Below are 20,907 nucleotides of genomic sequence, written 5' to 3'. Positions count from 1 at the left end.
CCAAAAAACTCCACAGTCCTGGTGCGCCAGAGCCTTCAAAAGTGTAATAGGTCGTTAGGAAATTAGAGGTGTAATTTATGCTCCTAGAACCCCTGCATGCTGGGTTTCTGTATGTGGCCAGACTGTGTAAAATCTCACACATGTGGTATCGCCATACTCAGGAGGAGTAGCAGAATGTATTTTGGGGTGTAATTTGAAGTATGCATATGCTGTATGTGAGAAATAACTTGTTATTATGACAATTTTGTGAAAAAAAATCTTAATTTTCCCAAGAATTGTGGGAAAAAATTACAACTTCAAAAAACTCACACTCCTACACTACTTAAAAAAGGAAAAAGTAGGGAGGGTGGTCATGGGACTGCACTACCCTAACACACTACACTTTTAGGAGATATAGATGCACTCCTCTACATAAGAGGGTTATACGATGATACAGTGTATGTTTTCCGGGTATAACTACTGTACCGCCATAAAGTGAGCAAAAACAATACCGGAATGGAAACTTCAATAATTTCTGACATGATGTGAACATATTCTAACAACAATGTCATGAAGTCATGTTAATGTATCACGAATTTAGTTAATTATGATGTATTGTGTTATGTATTACCTTGTATTATTTGGGTCCATGTGGGCCCCTTCCCTGTCATAAATAAAAAAAAAAAAAAAAAAAACAAAACTCACAATGCCTCTTACTAAATACCTTTGACTGTCTACTTTTCAAAAAGGGATCATCTGGGAGGTATTTGTACTTTCCTGACATTTCAGGGCCTCAAGAATTGGGATAGGCAATCAGTACATCAGGTGTGATCACTTTTCAATGATTTGCACCATAGCTTGTAGACTCTAAAACTTTCACACAGACCAAATAATACACACTAATTTTGGTTATTTTTACCAAAGAGATGTAGCAGTATAGATTTTGGCCCAAATTTATGAACAAAAATGACTTATTTGCAAAATGTTATCATAGAAACTAAAAAAAAAAAAGTGTTTTTTTGTTTTTTTTTAAATTTTTGTTGTTTTTTTCACTTATGTCGCAAAAAATAAAAAACCAAGTGGTGATTAAATAGCACCAAAAGAAAGCTCTATTTGCATGAAATAAATGATACAGATTTTGTTTGGGTACAGTGTTGCATGACTGAGTAATTGGCATTCAAAGTGTGGGAGAACTGAAAGCTGAAAATTGGTCTGGGCAGGAAGGGTGTGTAAGTGCCCTGTATTGAAGTGGTTAATAATGTAATAAGAAGAAAGGCAATAACAAACAATTTTTTTTTAATTAAACATTTATTTGTTACATTGTAAATAAACATAATTTTATGAAAGATTTGACAGTTATGTTTACATTTTACAAACATTACATACATAATACCACAAACACACATGTAACATTCCTTTTAGTCAAGTGAATCATGAAGCCGATAAAAAGAACATACCAATTGCTTATTGATAGGAAAATTAACTGCTGGTTAACATGGAACTGGCAGAAATATAAAATATATATGTTTTTTAAAAATCCACATATAAATGATAGAGCATCTATACAAATCATACAACCTGTTTAAAATAACAAACACTTCTGAACAATAAAGTGATCGTATGGTAAGAATATATAATGGTTACAAACTGTATAAACTGTAATAATTATTCATTGTTGTGACATTTGAAAGCATATTTATTTTCTGTTTATATTATGAGATTTACAGGAGTTTTCTTTTGATCTTTTGGAATAGTTTGTTGCAAATTAATGTAATCACAACAATAATTTTAACTTATATGTTTCCCTAATAGTGTACTTTCTATGATATCTGCATGTGTCTTCGCTCCTTGTTCTGGGCCTAACTTCCCAACTCCCACAATTCAAAGTGCATTTCTCTATGGGTTGCTGAGATACTTTGGAGAAACATTGGCAAGAACCAAAACCATGAAAAGCACTTTTTATAATAACAGCTTTTCTTTATATCATATATATATACAAATCTATAGATATTACAAGTACAGCATAAAAATGAATCCAGATCCATTTCACTGAGAAATAGCATTACAGTTTTTTTTTTTAAATCTGAGATGATAATAGATGGTAGTCCATATGTCCAGAAGTCCAATTCCTGTTAGGGAACAGAAACATATGATTACAATAGGAAACTCACAATATATCTTATTAAACATACATCTTGCCTAAAATTTGTTTTCTAGAGCAAGCAAAATTTAGGCTGGGTACACACTAGTGCGAATTGGATGCTGGTTTGCTCGCATCCAATCTGCATGACAGGAGCCTATCTCCGGGGTTGCTGCGGAGTGGATTACACAGAGATCCCGTGTGTCTTTGGCTCCATTTCAGGGCCAAATTCAGGCAAAAATTCGGGCCTGATTCGTCCCTGAAACGAAGAACAGGGACACACTGGACCCCTGCTGTGAGCCGCATATGGCACTAGTGTGAACCCAGCCTTAAACTCACACAAACTCACATTTTAAACATCATACAATTTACTAAAGGAAAAGAGACTGCTCATTTAGCTTAGTGAATGCAATTAACCAATCACGTGCAAGACAAAATCATGTTTTTTTTGTACATATGCGCATGATTTAGTATTCTGAGGGGATGCAGGTTCACCCTATTTTTCTGGCTGAGTGAAAATTCTTAACTTTTTTAGTAAATCAAGCTCAATCAATGTGTAAATTTAAACAGCAGGTTGATTTTCTGAGAATATAGTATTTACTTAGCAAAGGGAGTATTTGCTAAGCTATTTAATAGAATGTTTACCTCCATCAACTAATCATGTGCCAGCAAAATCTTTTTTTTTTCATTTCACTAATGAATATTTACTGTTATTTACATATTTGCATTTTTCACATGCCTGTTAAAATCAGGATTTTTTGCTAAAAAAATTACAACCCCCCCAGACATTATACTTTTTATTTCTGAAAGCAGAGACCCTGGAGAATAAAATGGTGGTTGTTGCAATGTTGTACAATGTTTGCACACCAATTTGTAAAATCCAAGTTCTCAGGAAATAATATACCTAAATTTATTTTAGTAGACACAAACACAATATAATACCCATTTTTTGTGGGGAAAATACAAAAAATTATGTTGCGCTGAGTAAATAGGTACCAAACATGTCAACATTTAACCACTTCAATACCCGTGTATAGTCATATGACGTCCACAGATGGGATCTCCCATCCTGGGTGGACGTCATATGACGTCCTGGGATTCCCGGCCATCTAGGGGGCGCGCGCGCGCCCGCCGCGTTCCTCGGGCCCCGGTGCGTGTGCCCGGCGGCCGCGATGTCCGCCGGGCACCCGCGATTTCCCGTTAACCGGGCCGGCATGTGGATCTGTGTGTGTAAACACACAGATCCACGTCCTGTCAGCTCTGAGGAGAGCGATCTGTGTTCCCAGAACGGAGGAACACAGATCGGTCTCCTCCCCTTGTACGTCCCCTCCCCCTTCAGTTAGAATCATTCCCTAGGAAAAATACTTAACCCCTCCCCGCCCCCTAGTGGTTAACCCCTTCACTTCCTGTCACATTTACACAGTAATCAATGCAATTTTATAGCATTGATCGCTGTATAAATGTGATTGGTCCCAAAAATGTGTCAAAAGTGTCCGATGTGTCCGCCATAATGTCGCAGTCACCAAAAAAAAATCACGATCGCCGCTAAAAAAATAAAAAAATATTTTTTTTTTAAAAATGTCATAAATCTATCCCGTATTTTGTAGACGGTATAACTTTTGCGCAAACCAACCAATATACGCTTATTGCGATTTTTTTTACCAAAAATATGTAGAAGAATACGTATCGGCCAAAACTGAGGAAAAAATTTGTTTTTAAAAAAAAAATTGGGATATTTATTATAGCAAAAAGTAAAAAATATTGTGTTTTTTTCAAAATTGTCGCTCTTCTTTTGTTTATAGCGCAAAAAATAAAAACCGCAGAGGCGATCAAATACCACCAAAAAAAAGCTCTATTTGTGGTGAAAAAAGGACGTCAATTTTTTTTGGGTACAACGTCGCACGACCGCGCAATTGACGTTTTAAGTGCGACAGCGCTGAAAACTAAAAATTGGCCTGGGAAGGAAGGGGGTGAAATTGCCCTGTATTGAACCGGTTAAAATTGCACACACCTGTGAAATGGCGGCAAACTACCTAAAATTGTCAATAGCCAACGCTTTAAAAGTTTTTACGGGTTACCATTTTAGATTTAAACATGAGCACTGGCCCATGCGGGATCTACATGCACATTTGCATTGGCGGGTAACATGGGGAATGCAGGCATTTAAAACCCCTAATCCCTGCTGTGTCCTTCAAGGCACCCAATCAAACATAGATTGGTTTGATTGGCTGCCTCCCTAGCCAATACCAGCCAGGTAAACAAATGACTGAAATTAAAAGTGACAAAATCCATAATTCACAAATCACAGAGGAAGGGGAGTAACAGATGTTCCTCCTTCTCCTTTATGTGCAGCTGACCCGACCACTTACAGCCGTCCCAGGCTCTTAAATGGAAAAGGAGAGCCCGGGAACAGTGGTGTGCAGCGGGAGAGGGGCCTGTTTCTGAGCCCTGTAAAAGTGATTGGACGGCTGTACAGCAGCTTGGTTCACTTTTATAGTAAAGCCAAATGCCAGCTCTAAAATATGACACCAGGATAAAGTCTGCAGCTGCAGCCATGATCCTGATATAACCGCTTCCAGTCCAGGACAGAAAAAGTGAGTAATGTGAAGCTGAGTTCATTTCAATTATCCAATCATTTGCAAGCAAAAAGCATATACAGTATATTTTTAAATTCCCCTGATATTCCCTCACTGGGTATTCAGATTAAACCCAGCTTCCCCTCATTCACTAAGCTAAATTAACTTTATTTTGCTAGAAATCCTTTAAGAATATTAGGACTAATCAGTGCCTGTAAAAATAGCAAAAATTTCTCCAACACATTTATAAACATTCACTTTCCTCCTTATTCATACAATAGGGAAGTAGTCTCCAACAGTATTACCTACCTTATGATGACCATAGTCTTAGGGTTATTATGAGATTAAATATGATAGCTTTGGCTGTTAAAACCCTCAATCCAAGCACTGTTAGGGACATTGTGTTCATGCTTGGATCTGTAAAAAAGAAAGAACATTATAATTTTTTTGGTGGATATTAGTTGTTAAATCACTTAAAGCAACAAATTCATGTTCCTACAAAAACAAACTGTAACAATAATGAAAAGGCCCCACTTTCCCTGTTGCATTTTTAGTGTATCAGTAACAACAGTATGTGACAGCAGGAGTGGAAAAACCAGGATCACCCCTGTAGTAGCAAGTAGACTCAACAAGATTCAACTTCTAATTGAAATATACCTTTTGGTTGGAGGGCCAATCCTTTTATATGAATACCTCAATTTACAATTTCTTGTTACTGGAATGCCTCCATGTTAACCCTTATGTTGTGCCTTAGTTATTATGGCTTGTGACTCCATAATACAAATTCGAATTTTACTTCCAAGATTTGAGATTGCAATTTGTAATTGTATTTGTAAGAGAGCAAAGCATATTGTAATCTCTAAATGTCCTTGTTTTATTTATATTTAACAAGTGTGTTTTTGTTTGTATCACAGAATTAATTATGTGTCTGGAATTAATTCAGACATTGAAAGGTTCACAAATTAGTGCTATCTAATCTAATTTGTGAACTACTGCATGCACAAATGTTTGATTCCTTGTGACAAACTCCCTTTTAAGATGAAATATTTTGATGTAAACATAACATTATCATATGAGATTTTGGCCCTTGCAACAATAATGCTACAAATTAGAGGAAAAATATATATTTGCTATTCTTCATTAATAGATGAATAATATATGAGTTGTCACAGAACAGTTCATTCGATGAAGAGGCTTCTGCTGCATACATAGGGAACATTTGACAGAGGTACAATAGACTGTTGTAAAAGGGTACAACTATGAACAAAATATGTAGTTATGAACTTTGTGTGGACAAATAGAAGAGAAACGGAGTACCATAAAAACAACCTTTTTATGTATCATTAAAAATCTATTGCACAACATTAGAAATTACTCACACATAGAGGTTCACAACATGCAAATATTGTGATTACAGTTCACATGTAGTCTTTATCAGAGTATTTTTTTGAAAAATATATCAATCTTTAACAGAGTAAAATCAGCCAGTAGGTTAGATTGGAATTCATAGCATGTGTATGTTGCCCATATAGGTACAAATAAGTAAACCAAGGTGAAGCCACTGCTTCTCAGGTGGAAAATTCAGGTACATTCAGTAAACAGCCAAAGACCCAATGTGAACAACAGTCCAGTCCCAATGTGAGTAAGTAACTATAATGCCGCGTACACACGACTGGACTTTACGGCATACTTGGTCCTGCGGACCGGAGTCTGTCGGACAATTCGATCATGTGTTTTTTTCCCCAAAAGTTCAATGGACCTAGAAATGAAACATGTTTCAAATCTTTTTGATGGACTCGAGTCCGGTCGAAAAGTCCGCTCGTCTGTATGCTAGTCCGACGGACAAAAACCGACACTAAGGCAACTATTGGCTACTGGCTATGAACTTCCTTGTTTTAGTCCAGTCGTACGTCATCACGTATGAATCCGTCGGACTTTGGTTGATCGTGTGCAGGCAAGTCCATTCATTCGGAAAGTTCGTCGTAAAGTTCGTTGAAAAGTCCGCCGGACAAAGTCTGCCGTAAAGTCCGGTCGTGTGTATGTGGCATTAGGCTCCTTTCACACTAAGGCAGTTTTCAGGCATTTTAGCTCCTGTATAGTGCCTGAAAACGGGCTCCCATGCTGCCCAAATGTGAAAACCCGAGTGCTTTCACACTTGGGCGGTGCACTTGCAGGACGTTAGAAAAAGTCCTGCAAGCAGCATATTTGGGGTGGTTTGGGAGAGCTCCCAAAATGCCCTGCCTATTGAAATGAATGAGCAGCGCTTCTGAAAACCTGAACAGCACTTCCGAAGCAGCGTGACACAGGCGGTTTTGACTCCTTCTTTGGCCGCTGGCAGGGGTGAAAAGCGCCCTGCTAGTGGCCAAAAAGTGCCGCTTAAACAGAGCAAAAGGTCCGCTACCACGGCCCCAGTGTGAAAGTAGCCTGAAGACAACATGGTAGTGAAAGTAGTCAAGGCACATATATTCCAAGAGGGGGCTCTTGATAAGTATCTTAGAAACAAATGCACTTCACATGAATCCAGCCTGTAACAGATTTTTAATGGTACATAAAAAAGTTTTTATGGTACTCAGTTTTTCTTCTATATCTTATCTTCTATATCTTCTCTTCTATATGTCCACACATATGTGACTACTTATTCTGTTCATATTTGTACATGATTTACTGTGGGCATATAGCACACACAGATTGGGCTTTTCTCACGTCATAGATATTGTGAAAAGGTAACTTACTTGTTCGGAAATTCTCATCGATGGAAATTGATGAGCAAGTCTCTTCAGTGTCATCTGAAAAATAAAATAGGTTATTAGATAATAGTTACATTCCAGAATAATACAGACAACAGTTCCAACATTATTTGTTATCATAATATACCTTAGGCAGGTTATCTCTGACCTCTACAGCCACAAGATACTTTCAAAGAAACATAATTCTAGGCTTTCTAAATGACTTATAGGTGGGCCATGACAAAGTTTGTGGCTGGTTTAGTAGACATGGTCATATATGGGTGGCTGCAATATCTGGTAAGATCCCTTCTAGGGATTGATTTAATAAAATTGGAGAGTGAAACATCTGGTGCAGCTGTGCATGGTAGCAAATCAGCTTCTAAGTTCAGCTTGCTCAATAAAGCTTTGACAATAAAACCTGGAAGCTGATTGGTTTCGATGCAGAGCTGCACCAAATTTTGCACTCCCCAGTTTTAGTAAATCAACCCCCTAATGTTACCTCCATCAGCAATGAAGACTGGTCGATATCTGTGCAGATACTGACTGGCCAGTATGGGAGAAGTGGTTACAAAGGAGCTAAAACTACATGTCTATGCACAAAAAAATGCTCATCCATAAATAATATATATGATTACTAAAGAATGTCTCATTACTTCTGTCCACCATAAAGTCATTGCCAATAATTAAGTTAAATACCTAAAACTTTCATGCTCTCCCAATGGTAATGCTGTAGAAGGTCTCAGGGCTGAACAGAGTATTGTTTTTTATTATATTCTAATAATAGTTCTAATAAGAGTTCTGGCATGTTATATTCTGATTTCATATTTTATTTTTTTATGTTTATAGCCAACATCTGCTTAGCCAAACAGAAAATTACTTTTTACGCATATGCCTCACTTTCAGCTCTTGCATTGTTTGTGGGGGGAGGCATGGATATAATGGGGTGAATTTATTCAAGGAATACAACATTTTCAGTATGCAAAGTTAGCAAAAAAGGGTTTACCTTGATTAATAAACAAAATGAATATTAACTTTACTAAAAAAAAGTTCTCTAATCCTTTAGTAAATTCTTTAGTAAATGTCTATAGGCTGCAGACAGTTTTATTTAATTAGGACAGCAACCTGTGGGGCTCAGGTCTTCGCACCAAAAATCCAACCAGGAGTTACACTTGAGTAAAGCCTAGTACACACGGGCCGAATGTCGGTGCGACAGTGGCCGGTTCACTTGAAACCGGCGAACATTCAGCCCATGTGTATGGCAGCTGGTCCAGCTTCTGTCGAAAAGGTCATGACTGAAAAAGGTCTGACGACCGGCTCCCCATTAGCGTTCTCAGCCAATGGCGGGGGGGGGGTCATCCTCCTCTCAAAACACAATAGCACAGCAGGGGAGATCACTGTACTAACATTTGATTGTTTGTACTGCGGCTCCGATCTGAGCTGTCAGATTTGCTGGGCTGAACAAAAAAAAAACAGTTGTATCTACGAGGCTTAACTCATTTACCTGTATTTAGGAATTGGACATGAGTGAATTACAATATATATGTTCTACTCATTTTGTATTTGTAATGCAGACAATAACTTTTTGGTGACTTGGTAACTTTTTGGTGACATCCAGTATCTATAAAGAATATCTTAATCTATGTGAATGTATTTTGTTTGTTCTTGTTTTAGCAAAAGTGAACTGTGATTTATTTACCTGTGTCAGAATCTGCGGTGAAATGTGTTGAATCATATTCCCCATTACAGGTAACATCTTCATTTTTGTTATTCCATATGACTGTACTGTATCTCCAGACATTATTTGTTGAATTGTCTAACACAGCCACCTTATTCAGATTTACATCTTCCCCATCAATCTTTATAGTTTTGTTCGGGTTTGGAAAATCTGTGATAAGGCACACAGAATTTGGCAGATCTTGATTTAATTCAGAAGATTTCAATTTGTACACAGAGGGGATTTCTTTCTGTGTTTCTGCAAATAAAAAAAGAAGATGAAATTGAGTACCTAATTCCTGTTCAACGTTATCAGGACATCTATTTAATAAATATTATAATGATAAAGCATGTCTTTTGTAGTTGTGGTTGTATATTATTTAGTTATGTTTTCCAAGTATATTAGCCAAAAGCTTTAAAATGAGTCTCAAGAAATGAAAATTATATAACTTCAAAAATAAAAAGAAGGTACAGTTCATACAAACAAGTGTTTAGCCTTTCTTGCCTATTATCTCAACACTGCCGCATTTCTGATTTTACTAAATCAGTATTATTCTTATACAACCTATTCATATATTTTATCCATAAACATGCCTAGATTTTAAATCCTAAAACGCAAATGCAAGTAAACTACACTACTGCAAAAACAAGGATATCACGCTGAATCATTAACTGGTATATCCAAAAGATGTATGCACTATTATGCATGATATAAACATAATCCAGAATGTGTTAATCTAGATTAGCAACATAAAACATGCATATCTAGTTATGATTTTAATTTGTGGATTGTGAAGAGCTCTAATGTTGGCCATGCAAGCATAACTTCTTTAACAATTTCAGCCTACTTCAACGAGTTTTCACTACAAAAATGGCCAAATGAATAAATACAACCTACTACCAATAGTTTCCATCAGCATCATGCAATGATCTTTTGCATTGTTGCAATTGATAGCTGGTAATTGTAAAATTATTACAATTGCCTGAAAATGTGTATGTGGCTAGCTTAATATTATTATACTGATAAAACTAAATTCTATACCACTTACTTTGACAATACTAGCAGTGCAGTTCCTTGGCCAAATGTGACCTTATTTGTGCCATAATCAACACAGTGCTTACCACCACAACATAAACATTAGAGTATAAACATAATGAGTGATACTCAAACATAGTACACAATTATTAAGTGTATCAAAAACTGAATTATACGGTGGCATTAATGCAATAATAGTAGTAATCTATGCTATACACAGACTTATTACTATTTGTGGGCACATGGAAAATATATTAGATACATTATTACCTAAATTTTCTAAAATAATCTATCATGCATGGACTCATATGTCATGATATAAATCTTGCTTAAGTGTGGACATTAAAATGAAAGGGCACAGTATTAAATAAAGATAACTAATCCCCATATGAGAGACCTAGCCACATAAGACTTACTTAGAGTAACAGACAGAATAGTTCCTCTGGCAAATATTAGTTTCCTGAGACCCTCATAATCACAGTGTTACACTTCCTTACACTCTGGGCTTAAGAGCAATTATGTATAATGATGTTCTATTACCTAAGACTACCACATTTTTAATGATTATTGCATTTAAAATAGTTAGATATAAGATGCTTTATTGTTGGCTGTATTGGCCACTGCCCATGACTCAACAGCCCGAATATTTGCATTGTTTTCATAGAAGAAACCTATTTTTGGTGTTCATATGAACATGTATTTCTAAATAGCAAGCTACCTTGAACCCAATGTATTATTAAAAAAAAAACACCACATTTTCTGTAATCATATTACTGATATGTTGCTTTGACTGTTGAACACTGGAACTAGTAAATACATAAAGAGAGTGTTAAAGCCCTACTCTGGGCAGTGAAAACAAATTACACTTGCAGTGGAGCCCCCTGCACTAAATGCTTGCTGTGTCCGGGGGTAGAGGAATATGTTGTAATACTTACCTTATTCCTTGTGATTGTAGGCTTCCACCATGCCCTACAACTGGTCCTCTGAAGCAACTTCTCTGAGGTGCTCTGTCCTGTGGTGTTTAATTCTGACATCATCATGTACAATGCAGGACTAGCAGGCCTGCATTGTTTGCTTGGACAGCAAGGCCCACTAACAACTATAAACACTGGAAAAAAGAGGACAGTGTTGGCTGCCTAGGGAGTAAGGAATAAAATAACTATTATAGCTTGTTCCTCTACCCTTAGATATAATAATAATCATTTACCCTGACAGTGTGTGTGTGGGGGGGGGGCATTGAAAGGTTTTTTTTATTTTAATTCCTGGAGTTCGGCTCTAAATACGATGTTTGGTAAATAGACTTTTAGGCTGATTTAATGCCCATACAAAAAGTATGAAAATTAGGTACATACCAGGTTTTAACTTAACACTTGTTCCTGAACCAAAGATAACATTACTAGAACTGCTATAATCACACAGTGCTACACACACATAAATTAATGGAACCCTGTACTGAGAGAGTTATGGAGCTGCCATTGCTGACCTCCTTGTGAAAAATCTAATTGATTTGCCTCTTTCTGTCTTCATTTTTTTTTACGACACTGACCTTGTAAAGTTATTTTTAGAACACTAATGGTCAGCATACTTGTGCCACATAGAGACGCAAAAACAAACCCATAAAAGACAGTCTATTTGCATTCTCAAAAGAAATGGTCAGCAATGACAGCCAATGTATTTTCATCCCTAAATGTTTCCTTTAAATTATATTTCTAATGATGACTAATAATAGTTTTAAGAAAAATAATTTTGTAAGAGCTCAAAATAAATTATTTCTTGTGAACGTGTCTTAAAGGACATGTATACTTATGTACTCATCCAACCATCTTTGTACCCGGCAAGTTTAATATATATTAGTGTTTGCTAAATCATTCATAAAGGACAAAAATATGTTTTTCAGCTCACTTATAAAACCACAGATGACAAAATCACTGAGAACTTTTTGACATTTGTATAGATGAAAATATAGTTATTTATATAAATTAGCTTTCCCCCAATGTGCAAGCACATAAACTCTTAAAAGAAACTCTCATTGAGGCCATCCTTCTCAAAATGCTAGCTGCCTGGTTGTCTCTGATCTCAATCGTTTTTTAATACCTAACCAGGAATAAGCATGCAAAATATTACGTCAGAGTAAAATCTTGATGTGTGTATTTTTTGCAGGCCACTAAACCAAACAAAATTCATGTCAACAAGACAACATTAAAACAGGAACAATTAGATCAGGAAAGTCAGACAAAAGTCAAATATCTTCATGCATGCATACTTGTTCCAGGTCAATGACTCATAGTATGAAAGCAAGAGGCTCAGTATGACAATCAGGCAACTAACATTTTCCAAAAGAAAAGATAAACAATGAGAGCTTTCATATTTACTCAATATAGGTCTCCTTTCAGATGTCTGAGCTTGGATATGAATAGTTCTGCGTACATGACTCACATATAAGATTATGCTTAATGTATTGAATAAAATGTATAGAGTAAGGCTTTGCTACTGAAGGTAAACTTACCAAGTGTCACCAGTACTTGTGTTCCTTGTCCAAATATAAGCTTGCCATAATTATTTGCACCATGATAAACAGCTTGGCAAGAATACCCATATTTGCATACCTACATATGGCAGAGCTGCTCATTGGGACTAGATTGGAAACCTGGTTCACATAACTTTTCTACTTCTCATGATTATTTCTTGTTAAGAATATAGCCGCAGTTCACAAAGCGTTACAAAAGGATAAGGATCTTTATTTTCAACCATGTGACTCAAACTAACTTTTTTGAAAATAAGTAAATTTATACTGGTTCTTTTTGTGAATTAAGTCTTACTGTAATGCCCCGTACACACGATCAGATTTCCAACAACAAATGTTGGATGTGAGCTTGTTGGCGGAAAGTCCAACCGTGTCTATGCTCCATCGAACATTTGTTGTCGGACTTTCCGCCAACAAATGTTTGTTGTTGGACTTTCCGATCGCGTGTACACAAGTACGAGACAGAGATATAACTAGCGTTCGCAATGGAGCTATCACGTACATCTTGTACGTCACTACGTTCGTAATTGTTGGCCAACATTTGTGTGACCGTGTGTATGCAAGACAAGTTGCAGCCAACATCTTTCGAACAAAAATCCACGGTTTTGTTGTTGGAAAGTCCGATCATGTGTACGGGGCATATGTGTTCAAACTGATAAACATGAAAAAAAATCACTTTTTACACATACTTTAAGAAAACATTTTGAATTGAGTTTAAATTCAGCTTTTGCACAAAGTAGTTTCCTAAAAACAATTGCTTATTTTTTATATAGAAGTAATAGGAAACGCGCAAGCCTAAGAAAAATAAAACATTACTATATGTAATATTTAGTGAATCCCATTATTTGAAATAAAAAAATATGTATTACTGCAAAGTTCACTCAGTCTGTTAACTACTGTTAACTACTGACTAAACCGATAGTATATAAGGGGCTTTGGTACTCTAAAGTTCACCTAAGCGAGTATTAATTAGTAGCTAAAATTAATTAAAGGGAACCAATGTGGATTGGATCATGGAATTATGGCAGTTAATGTTGCTTATTTATTTTTAAGTGTCCATGGTTTGGGTCTGTAAGTTTATCCTGGCTTAATTACCTTCTGGGTCAGTGCCCTGGAACATGCATTCAGCTTGTGAAATCTGAAAAGTCCTTCGTATTTATTCGATGTCCGTAATTTACCAGGGGATTAGGCTAGGATCAGAATGACAACCCCAAATTTTGCCCCATCAAAAACATATTCGTAATGGCAGTGCCCACATTTTCTCCTTACAGATACCCTGTATTATAAGTGCATATAAGAAGAAATTCAAAGAATAACAATGAATTCCTCAAGTAACACATATGAGTTTTAATGTATTATAAAGCTTAAATACCTGGATTAACTGTCAGTTTTGTTCCTGTGCCAAAAGTTATTTTTCCATATGCTGCACCATCATACACAGTGCTAAACACTGGTGCAATAATATGTTATCCTTCACTAAATCGATTTCATGTACACTTTTAAGATGAAAAAGTAAAAAAAAAAAAAGGATTTGTAACCAGATCAGTGTAGTCTTGGAGCCCCCAGACACATTTTAGGAGCTAACAGATTTTCATAAACATCATTATGAACATTGGTTACTTGTGTCTTGGGATTTACCTAACCTTCTGTTCATTGCCTATTGATTGCCACCCAATTAATTATTATTGGGAAATGGGATAAAATTATTTTCAACAACTACTGTTGTTTTTTTTTTACTACAGTGTATAATCCTTGTCTGATTTGTAAATCGTGTCTATATTTTCAATATTAGAAAGGATCATTGATAAGATGGAAACTTACCTTGCTTTACAACAAGTTTGGTTCCCTTTCCAAATATCAGTTTATCATAAGTATTATCACAGTGATAGATGGCATAGCAAGAACAGCCATCCACTTTGTCTACCCCTCAGTCCCAGACCACTTTGTTAGAAAAAAAAATTACTTGCATTCAGATTATAAATAAACTGAACGTTTGTTTTGACATTTTTTCCTAAGGTTATCTTTAAAATTCCCAATTTAGTTTTGCAAGGGAGTTGAGCAATACTGTATTTTTGCAGGAAATAATATGCCACCAAAATGAAAATGCTACAGGAATACAAGTCTAGTAGTATAACTGTTTTGTCTCATTAATATTGCAGTGGTATTCCACCAATCCACCCTTCCATCTGTTCGTCCATCTGTACGCCTGTCCATAGAATCCACTAGTCCATCATTCCATCCATCCATCCTTTCATCCATCATTCCATTTATCTATGTGGAGAGTGTAAGCTCATCATACTGCTTTTTATTTGTCTGGCTTTAAGATCAACATATTTCTGGTAGACATTTCCAGCCCAGATTGGAAGTGTAATCTCCCACCATGTTGTTAATTTTTATTAGAGGCTCCTTACAGCTTAATGTGCTTGAGAAAACTCCCACAGTATCATTGTATCTAAATAATGTTCAAAAATGACCTTGCTTGGTACCTTTTGATAGGAAGGAGCATTGACTCTATGTTGACAAACTCTCAGCTTGTCAAACAGGGAAGCATAACACTCTTAAGGAGAAACAAAGCTTTTGAAGTGTATCTATACCCATTTCTGTACGTTTTGGATAGAATGGGAAAAGAATAGAACCCCAGTCAGATTTTACTTTTATCTGGAGCTCTGCTACACCCCATTCACACTTGTGCGACTTGTCATGTGACTTTGGACATCAAAGTTGTATGACGAGTTGTACCCTATGTTTTCCAATGATAACGATTTATATATATATATATATGACTTAAAGTTGCAACAACTTCAAAGTAGTTGATGCACTACTTTGGCCTGACTTTCATGCAACTTGAGGGCCATAGACATCAATGTTAACCCTCAAAGGTTGCATGAATGTCATATCTGACAGAAGTTCTCATCCTTCCCCACTCTATGTCCAAAATTGAAAAAAAGGTTTCCTCTATAGATAAACTTTAATTTTTTTACAGATGCCAAGATAATGGTTTTCCCAAAAGTCTTACTTGTTACCAAGAGTTGTGTTCCAGTTCCAAAAATTAGCTGGGTTCCTGTTCCCCAAGCTCCACTGTGCTAAATACCTCTGCAAAAATAGATCACTTTCAGTAGGATTAAACGCCAGGTTACTGATTAGGCTAAAATTGTTGATGCTCATACCTTTTACAATGGAATATTTAGAAGGCTTCAAACATATGCTAGTAAGGTTTATGTTTTCTTAAAGTTAAATATCTAAACAAACAGGTTTAGGATCTCTTGTGATTATATTCTGTATCCAGATTAAGTATTTTACAGCAATTACTTAATTTAGTATAACAACGGTAACTCACCAATAATGACAGATAAATGTATCCCTTTTCCAAATATAATCTTCCTCCAGTCATTAGAAACACAGTGGTACACACCATGTCAAGAATAAGCCAAAGCTAAGCCGTAGACCAGTTCCATATATAACATAATATTTGTTAAATTTAAACTGACATCCAAAGGTTGCTTTCTAATGCAGGCACTTTCTCACATACATTTTACTAGGTGTTTTAGAGTAGTGTGCAGAGCGGATGGCAGTTATAAAGCAAAAGTAAAAATCTAAAGTAATCAGATTTATAGAACTTTCACTGGACAAACTGTGCATTCAGAAAAAATTGACATGTTTTTTCTAAAATAAAGCACATCTACTCAGTTAAGTTTATTTCAGAGCCGCACAATAAGCTGCAGGAGCTCAGAAAATGCCTTGACTAGAAAAACTCCCAATGATGGAATATTGGTATATATATTTTTTTTAAGTGTTCAAAAAAGTTCTGAAGAAATTATTAATTATAATATTTCACAGTGAAATGTTGGTTATTTGTTAAATCACATGATATTTGAATATGTATTCAAATGTAAACCACAGCAGTGGACACATTAATAAAAGACTACGTTTATAACTTTGACGACAATCCAACATTTCCAACTAAACAGTTTCATTTTTTTATTACATCACCACAAAACACAATTTTTGCTGATTACTTACTGGGCTTAATCAATAGTTTGGTTCCTGATCCAAATATCATTGCACCAAAAGTATTATCACACTGAAACAACCTATAACATTAAACCTACACAGGCTGTTATCTATGAACAGGGCAATTACCTACTAGGTAACTACTTGTTAATGATTTTCTCTCCTGTCTGATCAGTATTTGCTCTGATATCCAACCACCAGGAGTTCCAAATCAGGAGTTCCAGTAACCACTTTTGCCTGTCTGTAAAATTGTTTTTTCATCCCTACATTATTCTCTCAAATTATCCAACAATCATGTGATTCAATCTGTTAATGGGATTTATAAATGTATTCAGTTAATTATTCATGACCAAGCCTTTGTTAGGTCAATCAATACTATTTTACCAGCATGGTAAACTTTTAGAGACATCTTTAGGTTCTGTTATCTATAATGGTTGGGATGCTAGGTTTCATAAATAATTATGTGAATTAGATAATAAAAATAATAATAACAACAATAATGATAATATAAAGTTACTTTTTAAAATGCACTAATGTTCTTCTCACATAACTAGTTATACTAGTTAGCTGTGCCTCTCAGAGTGTCTACAGAATTAAAAGGCATATTATTATGCTGGATGCTTAACCTTTTGTTATAATCTCTACAGGTTTTTTTTTCTGATTTGTGGAACTCTCTAGTAGTAGAATTTCTGGCAATTACATTTTTTTTATCATTTTTGTCTCCAACCCAAACATGGCAACCTAAATCTGGCATCCATAGATAACAGTGAAATTGTAAAAGTTATGGAGATAATTACTTAATTTAATTTACTGATTTGCTTTGTAGAACTCCCTGACTAGAGATTTCTGCATTACACCACTGTACTGGGATTTTGAAACCTGTATGTTATTTGTATATTATTTTGGTGGATATACCTTAGATTGGGCGCTATATAAGTACCTTAAATAATAATTATAATATAATATCTTAAACAAAGCTATAATATCTTTATTCCAGTAATACCTTCTAATACTCACTTGCTCTCACGGTTACTTTGGTTCCGGATCCAAATATAAGCTTGTAACTACCAAAATCACACAGTGATAGATTCTATACCAATTACCTTTACATCATATCAATGTAAACCTCAAGCTGAGGTCCTACTAGGCCTAATTTTTTTAACTCATCTGTGACAAACTTTCTCTGAAAGAATGATTTTCCACCTTACAATCAGAGGGTATATGGGTATGTTCTGAACCTGAGATATTTTGACTTGAAAGACCCATGTTTGAATTTTCAGGTATGTATAATAGCAAGTAATGCTTTGAGGAACAATCCACATTCCTTATTCTATTATTGTTTTAATATAGGATGCTATTTCCTTTATGCTTTATCATTATTATTATTATTATAACTATTATCACCACTGTGAAGTTCACTGTTATTTATAATATACTGTGTGTTACATGTATCCAAAGAGCAAACAAGTAAATATAATTTATGAGCAGAAATAGCATTGTAATGTATGCAAATTGTTGTATAGAAAACATATGTATAATGACTTACTAGGTTTAATATTTAGCATAGTTCCTGAGCCAAATATCACTTTCCATTCACCAGTATTTACACACTGATGCACACCATTACACATTAGCTACCCATTGATGTTAGCTAACAAGGAAATGGTTGGTATGCCCTTTTGTAAAAGAGATTTAGAAATCCTTAATATGCATTTAGTAGTACAACTGTTTATTTTACTGTAAGTTCTTAACTAGTTAAAAAGGCCTAATAATCAATAGGGGAATTTACTTTTAATGTGTTAAATTAGACTAAAAAGACTATGAGCCTCATGTCCATGGGGAGAGCCAGGAATGAATGTCATGAGACAAAAAAGAAATCGGATTTTTTTCAACTGACCACTAATCTATACTTAAATTTAGACACTTAAACATAGTATAGTCCTGGCCTGGATTTTCTCATCTAACATAATGCTTGTATTTGTATTTACCCCCTAAGTTAGCAGCTTTATTACGTATAGTTAATAACTGTGGGTTAATTGTGATACAACTGGTATTTCAATATTCAATGGGGTTGATTTATTAACCGATTCCCAACCAGCCGCTGTCATTACACTGCGGCAGGTCGGCACATTACCGCGAACCGTCACAGCTGTACGTCGGCCCTTTAAGCGGGGATAGCAGGTGTGCGCGCACACGCCCACTGCATTGCGGGGGTGCTGATGCGCATGGCCAGCGGTTGCGATGACCACCAGCCACGTGCAATCACGGGCATGAGAGCCAGAACAGGGACATGTGTGTGTGTAAACACACAAATCCCTGTTCTGTGAGGAGAGGAGAGACAGACCACATGTTCCTACTAGCAAATTAATTAACAAAATTGATAGAAATTAAGCCATGTTCCCTTTGAATAGCCAATGGGAGAATCAAGAAAAATATTAATTTTGCCTTGCATGAGATTGGATGATTGTCAAGAATACAGCTGTGCTTTATTCAATAAGCTCAGAAAATATTTTGAATTCCCTTAGTCAATCAACTCCAATGTTTCTCACACCTTAAGTTATCATTACAGTTTGCCATAATTATGTTGTTTTAGGTCCAGAATTCAAACCAATGCATAAACATTACACATGTCTATGGCGACAAAGACCTCCATTGTTCTCAAAATACTTTTTTCAATTGCAATAAATTATGTGTGCATAAAATAAAGCTTTACTAAGAAATTGTTTACTAAACATATACTGTATCATTTTACTTACTAGTCATGACTGTCAGTACTGTCCCTGTTCCAAATAATAGTTTGCCACCAGCAATATTTGCACAATGATATGTGCCCTGACAAATAATGTGAGAGTTTCTTCCTCTGCATATACAATGGTGGCAATTTACAGTATTTTATGACAGAGGTACACAGCCACCACTGAACTTTTTTTATTATGAATGTGGTGACTTAGGATTATGGAAAAAAGAGGATTTTTTTTTTTTACTATAGCTAAGAGAAGTTATTAATATGTATGATAGTAATAAACGACCCCGGTATAAAAACATATTAGGGTTGCTTTACTTAAAGAGTAAAGCATTTTCACTTAGCAAAATAAACACTTACTTATGTATGAACATGTTTACTTGCACTATATAAACATATGCAAAGTAAAATCCTGTTGTATTTTATTTAATTCTCTTGTACATGATTGGGTATTGGCAAACATAGTCTCACTTTGTTCCCAAAGCTAGCTGAACATTTACTGTTAAGCATATTTTTCAGGATTCCAGTAATATCATTTAACTTAGAAAGCCAAAGGGGAAAGCTGTGAATTATGGGACAATTTTTAAAGAATAACTATAATTAAATAAAACATAAAGTGCAGGTTTGTTATCAGCACATATATTATGCTTTGCATGCAAAGGCTGAGCTGCTCAACATGAGTGAATCTTGTCAGATCACAGATTTGCACTAATAAGTATATGGCCAGACCTGGCCATATATTATACTATAAACTGGTTGTTAGTTCATATTCCTGGTCATTTAGAGGTACAAAAAGAGACATCAGTAACCATATACACATATTGTGTGTATACTACTTGATAGTTTTTTCTATGCTGCCCAGTATCTGACTAGATGACAACTTTGGGAGTGGACAGAGAGAGTCAGTAATCATTTGGCATATTGGATTTAAATGTGCCCTTTTCGCCAATCATCCAGCCTGCATATGGGTAATTCAGAATATATTTAAAGACTAAACTTTTTTTTTGTATGGGATAGAGTAGGGAATGGTTAAAACCTGTGTCAGAATTTATCTGTCCTAATGGGAAGATTTCTCTTAACTTCCTGTCCTGTACACACAAATGGAAGTGCAAATGATCCTTCCAAAAATCTCCTCTTAGACTATTATTACAGTAACAGGTGTTCTCACTGGGAGATTTACAATGATCTCCTGTTTTGGTAATAGCTGTAATATGTTGTTTTTTCCTATCACTTCCTCTACCAGCATATATATATATATTTATTTATTTTTTGTGTTGTTCTTTCAAATAGAAATTGTTCCTGTTAAATGATTAAAAACAATATATATATATATATATATATATATATATTATGTATATATTATACACTATATTACCAAAAGTATTGGGACGCCTGCCTTTACATGCACATGAACTTTAATGGCATCCCAGTTTTAGTCCGTAGGGTTCAATATTGATTT

The 20,907-nt window shown here is 35.5% G+C and overlaps 1 gene segment (V, D, J or C); it reads right to left on the bottom strand.

Annotated features, from left to right (window-relative positions):
* Positions 1-1,268: 1,268 nt before the first annotated feature.
* LOC141145393 (T cell receptor alpha chain constant-like) overlaps positions 1,269-20,907 on the bottom strand; it is a 32,961-nt gene continuing 13,322 nt past the window's right edge. The window contains 4 exon segments of the C gene segment in view: positions 1,269-2,108; positions 5,005-5,112; positions 7,428-7,481; positions 9,118-9,393. Coding sequence covers positions 5,006-5,112; positions 7,428-7,481; positions 9,118-9,393 — 437 coding nt within the window.

Source organism: Aquarana catesbeiana, linkage group LG01, assembly GCF_042186555.1.
Source record: "Aquarana catesbeiana isolate 2022-GZ linkage group LG01, ASM4218655v1, whole genome shotgun sequence".
In the NCBI taxonomy this organism is placed as follows: Eukaryota; Metazoa; Chordata; class Amphibia; order Anura; family Ranidae; genus Aquarana; species Aquarana catesbeiana.
This window is presented reverse-complemented; position numbering and strand designations above follow the sequence as displayed.